Below are 5,133 nucleotides of genomic sequence, written 5' to 3'. Positions count from 1 at the left end.
CGCGGGCTGGAGCCCGCCGCCTCGGGGCTCCGCAGCCGCCCTTCTCTGCGTCCTTCGGGGTCGGTCCTGTTCTCTGCTAAGCCCCACCGTCGCGGCCATTTCTTCCAGCGTCGATGCCGTCTCCGGGGAGAACAAAGCGGCTCTAGAGCGCGGCGTTCCCCGCCCTTTGGGGCTTCCAGGCATCCTGAGGACTCGGCACAATCTCTGCGGGGACGGGTTGGGCACTACACCTGTCCTCCAGCCTCGGGAGATAACTAGTCCCATATCCCTGGCTCCGTAAGATCTGGGAAGATCTCGTTTTCTAATGGGACTTTTAGTTATCGTTGAAAAAGTCACAGTCTGATTCATTTCTGTCCCTTAAACAGGCTCGTTTCTGGCGCTGGAGACATCAAACTTACTAAAGATGGCAATGTACTGCTTCACGAAATGGTGAGAGGTGCTCTGCTCTAGGTCACAATGGTCTTGATTTTCCGTAGATTGTTTGCTTTGTAGAAAGATTTGCAGTGTCCGTTTTCAAAGTAGGAGAACATTTAGAAGTGGCATGTGACCAGTAATAGTACTCACAGTTCCTGGAATCTGACAGCTCTGCCTTTGAATCCCTGCTTTTTTGCTATTCACAGTCTGGGCTAAAGGACTGTAATTGTATATTAAAGTTAATTATTATAAAATTTGAAAAATTAAGAGAGGTTGACACAATCACTTGGGCAAAATGCATGAGAATGATTTTTCTTATTCTTTTTTTTTTTTTTAGTTTTTATTAGATGAAGTGTTGCTCTGTCGCCCAGTGGCACAATCTTGGCTCACTGCAACCTCCACCTCCCGGGTTCAAGCGGTTCTTCTATCTTAGCCTCCCAAGTAGCGAGGATTGCAGGCTCGGGCCACCACTCCCAGTTGATTTTTGTATTTTTAGTAGAGAGAGGATTTCACCGTGTTGGCCAGGCTGGTCTTGAACTCCTGACTTCAGGTGATCCGCCCGCGTCAGCCGCCGAAAGTGCTGGGATTACTAGGCGTGAGCCACCGCACGCAGCCGGTTTTTCTCTTTTTAAAACAGCAATTTCTGTGTTAGGTCTCATCTCCATCTCCAAGTGGAGGGGATTGAAATCTGTCTCTTTGCAAATCTTAGGGATGGAGAATATGAGATTATTGAGGGGAGTATGCGTTTTACTCATCCCCTAAATTCCCAAAACTTAGCAGTTCAAGAACAGGAAATGATTTCCTGCTGATTTGAGTTCAGAATAATACTTAGGGTTTTGCTAGTAGTGTACCAAGCTGTCAACATCCAAATGAAATCTCTTTAGTAAGGACTTGCTAACCTAGGAGGTGTAGTGTTTGTTTTTAGTGGGCTCAATAGTGGCCCGTGTTGGAAAAGTGGAGCTACAGTTAAACTTGATGTCAGAATTGTTTGGGGGCTGGGTGCGGTGGCTCATGCTTGTAATCCCAGCACTTTGTAAGGCTGAGGGCTCATTTGAGGCCAGGAGTTCACGACCAGCCCTGGCCAACATGGTAAAACTCTGTCTCTACGAAAAATACAAAAATTAGCTGGACGTGGTCCTGCAGGCCTGTTGTCTCAGCTACTCCAGAGGCGGAGGCAGGAGAATCGATTGCTTGAACCTGGGAGGCTGAGGTTTCATTGAGCCGAGTTTGTGCCACTGCACTCCAACGTAGGTGACAGAGACTGTCTCCAAAACAAAACAAAAAATTATTTGGGTTTTAGTGTGTGAGAAATACAGCGTAAGTAGAGAGAAGCACGTTGAACATTTACAATTTAAGAAATAATTATAAAATGGACACACACAACCACCGCTGTAGCTAAGAAATAAATTGTTGCTACCACCTCAGAAGTCTCCTCCCACTGGAACTTCTCCCCAATCTCCAGAAATCTTTCAGTTTTCTTTGAAAAAATTACAAACCTACAAAAATAATTATGATGTGTGTGTCCTTTAGGAGATACCTGACTTATTCTTACTAGAGCCATACACTTGCCATAAAGAGGCAAGGATGTAAAACTATGTTTTACTGTTAACTGGTAGCTCTGTCATTTTGAGTTAACTTTTACTTAGCCTTAAGCTTCCTCATCTGTAAAGTAGAGATAACCTGGGAAATAAGTTACACATGAAAACGTTTCAATCATAATTGCATGTGAGTGATACCTAATCAAAGTAATTTGTAGCCAAACACTTGGGTAGCTTTTTCAAGTAGATAGCACTTAAAGAGGCCCTTCCTACATTTTGTTTGTGGTATATTTAGACTGCTTCATGTTGTTTTAAGTGATTCATTCTTTCTCTACTTTCAGCAAATTCAACATCCAACAGCTTCTTTAATAGCAAAGGTAGCAACAGCCCAGGATGATATAACTGGTGATGGTACAACTTCCAATGTCCTAATCATTGGAGAACTACTGAAACAGGCGGATCTCTACATTTCTGAAGTATGCACAACTCTTGTTTCTGTAATATTTTATTTTATATAGGAAGTGTCTGATATTTATTTATACAAATTGATGTGCTGTTAATAGCTGAGGCCATACGGTAGAACCAGGGGGCTTAAATCTGGGTCTTTGTCCTGGTCTAAAACAAATTGTGACCTTGGACAGGTTATGGAACCTTTCTTGGCCTGAAAATAATTTTGTAATGAAGTTGCATTGCCTATGTGATTTGTATCTGTCCTTAGTGTAGATTAATAATTTAGATCTAAAAGTGGAATGTTTAGGACTAGGAATATTTGTTAGGAAAAAAAGCATCCAAAAGCTTATATTTGGATAAATTCCACTTTTTTAAGCCCTGACTAGTTCCAAGGTTAAAACAAACCTCAGTGAGTATGAATCTGTTGTCAGAATTTCCTGGAAAAAGAGAGCAGTCTTTATTTTTATTAGTAAATGATGTGAATTAGTTTGAGATTATCTATAGAAAAGATAGAATAGGCCAAGCGTGGTCGCTCACACCCGTAATCCCAGCCGAGGTGGGCGGATCACCTGAGGTCGAGAGTTCGAGACCAGTCTGACCAACATGGAGAAACCCCATCTCTACTGAAAATACAAAAAATTAGCTGGGCATGGTGGCGCATGCCTATAATCCCAGCTACTTGGGAGGCTGAAGTAGGACAATCGCTTGAACCCAGGAGGCGGAGGACGTGGTGAGTCGGGATCGTGCCATTGCCTCCAGCCTGGGCAACAAGTGTGAAACTCCGTCTCCAAAAAAAAAAAAAAAAAAGAAAGAAAAGATAGAATAATGTTACCATCTGTGAGTTGTTGGTTGGGTCACAGTGTCGGTTTTGAAATGATTCAGAGTGGTTTGCACAGTGAATACCCAAGTGTGCTTTATAGTTTCCTTGGCTTTGACCCTGTGCTAGAGCATTACCTGTTCTTCTCCTCTGCATTGAAAGGAATATTTATCCTTTTAAATGTATTCAGAAAGCCAGCACATTATATTACCTCGTGTTCAAAGGTATGATGATCCAGAATACCCCTTCAGGAATTAACTGAACTTTGTCATGAACTGTGGTTGCACCTACTTGAAGATGCAAGTGTTAATGTGTGTTTATTGTAGGGCCTTCATCCCAGAATAATCACTGAAGGATTTGAAGCTGCAAAAGAAAAGGCCCTTCAGTTTTTGGAAGAAGTCAAAGTAAGCAGAGAGATGGACAGGGAAACACTTATAGATGTGGCCAGAACATCTCTTCGTACTAAAGTTCATGCTGAACTTGCAGATGTCTTAACAGAGGTATGTATTAAATGTTGTCTGTGTCTGGTATAGTACACCTATATAGAAAATCTCTGATAGTAGAAAAATGAATATAATTCCCAATTTCAATTACAAAGTGCTGTATAGGTTCATTTTTGGGGCAATGATACCTAATTTGTGTCTCTAAAATGAGGAAATTCAAATAATAGTATACGTAACCGGGTTATAAAAGTAAAATTGAAGCTTTCATTAAAAGATTTATAAAGTGGAGATTTTGTTATTAGAAAGCTTCCAAGTTGCCAGTATTTTTAATAAAACAAGAGGAATGTTAATGTTAATTAATGTTAATGTTTGGGAATTACAGATTGAGATTTCAGAAATGTAAATGACTTCAGTTGTTGTTTACATATAATACATTCTGTTTGCTCAGAAAAAGACTTAAATCAGTGTATAATTGTAAAATGAAACTGTCTACTTTAGCCTTCGGAAAAGCAACATGTTTCTGCTGCTGTAAATTGAATTTACTTAATGGTTATGCTCCTCCAATTGCAGGCTGTAGTGGACTCCATTTTGGCCATTAAAAAACAAGATGAACCTATTGATCTCTTCATGATTGAGATCATGGAGATGAAACATAAATCTGAAACTGATACAAGGTAGGTGGTAGAATACTGTGAAATACTAATGATCGGGCGTGGGGGCTTACGCCTGTAATCCCAGCACCTTGGGAGGCCGTAGCGGGCAAATCACTTGAGGTCAGGAGTTCCAGACCAACCTGGCCAACACGGGGAAACCCCATTTCTATTAAAATTACAAAAATTAGCTGGGCGTACGGGGCGTGGTGGCACGCACCTGTAATCCCAGCTACTCGGGTGGCTGATGCAGCAGAATCGCTTGAACCTGGGAGGTGGAGGTTGCAGTGAGCTGAGACCACACCATTGCACTCCAGCCTGGGTGACAACAGCGAAACTCCATCCCAAAAAAATAAAAAATAAACTGTGTTTAGAAATTTAGGGGTGCTTTGTACAATATATGGTTGGCTTTTTTTTTTTTTCTTCCCTGAGACCGAGTCTCACTCTTGTGGCCCAGACTGGAGTGCAGTGGCACAATCTCTGCTCAACTGCAAGCTCTGCCTTCCGGGTTCACGTCATTCTGCTCCAGCTTCCCAAGTAGCTGGGACTATAGGTGCCCGCCACCACGCCTGGCTAATTTTTTTTGTATTTTTAGTAGGGAAGGGGTTTCATCATGTTAGCCAAGATGGTCTTAATCTCCTGACCTCGTGATTCGCCCGCCTCGGCCTCCCAGAGTGCTGGGATTACAGGCATGAGATCGTTGGCAATTTTAAAAATATCTTTGGGTATAAAATGTATATTTACGCCGGGCGCGGTGGCTCAAGCCTGTAATCCCAGCACTTTGGGAGGCCGAGACGGGCGGATCACGAGGTCAGGAGATC

At 42.4% G+C, this 5,133-nt stretch overlaps 1 protein-coding gene across 1 annotated transcript in view; it reads left to right on the top strand.

The window, feature by feature from the left end:
- CCT6A (chaperonin containing TCP1, subunit 6A (zeta 1)) overlaps positions 1-5,133 on the top strand; it is a 13,398-nt gene that overhangs the window by 536 nt on the left and 7,729 nt on the right. Inside the window, exons 2-7 of the mRNA XM_011938638.1 lie at positions 5-59; positions 366-429; positions 2,294-2,428; positions 3,546-3,719; positions 4,233-4,336; positions 4,687-4,696. Coding sequence (XP_011794028.1) covers positions 5-59; positions 366-429; positions 2,294-2,428; positions 3,546-3,719; positions 4,233-4,336; positions 4,687-4,696 — 542 coding nt within the window. The remainder of the gene's footprint in view (positions 1-4; positions 60-365; positions 430-2,293; positions 2,429-3,545; positions 3,720-4,232; positions 4,337-4,686; positions 4,697-5,133) is intronic.

This window comes from Colobus angolensis, unplaced genomic scaffold, assembly GCF_000951035.1.
Source record: "Colobus angolensis palliatus isolate OR3802 unplaced genomic scaffold, Cang.pa_1.0 Scaffold175, whole genome shotgun sequence".
NCBI classification, from domain to species: Eukaryota; Metazoa; Chordata; class Mammalia; order Primates; family Cercopithecidae; genus Colobus; species Colobus angolensis.
The sequence above is the reverse complement of the archived record's forward strand: the minus strand, read 5'-3'. Positions and strand labels throughout refer to the sequence as shown.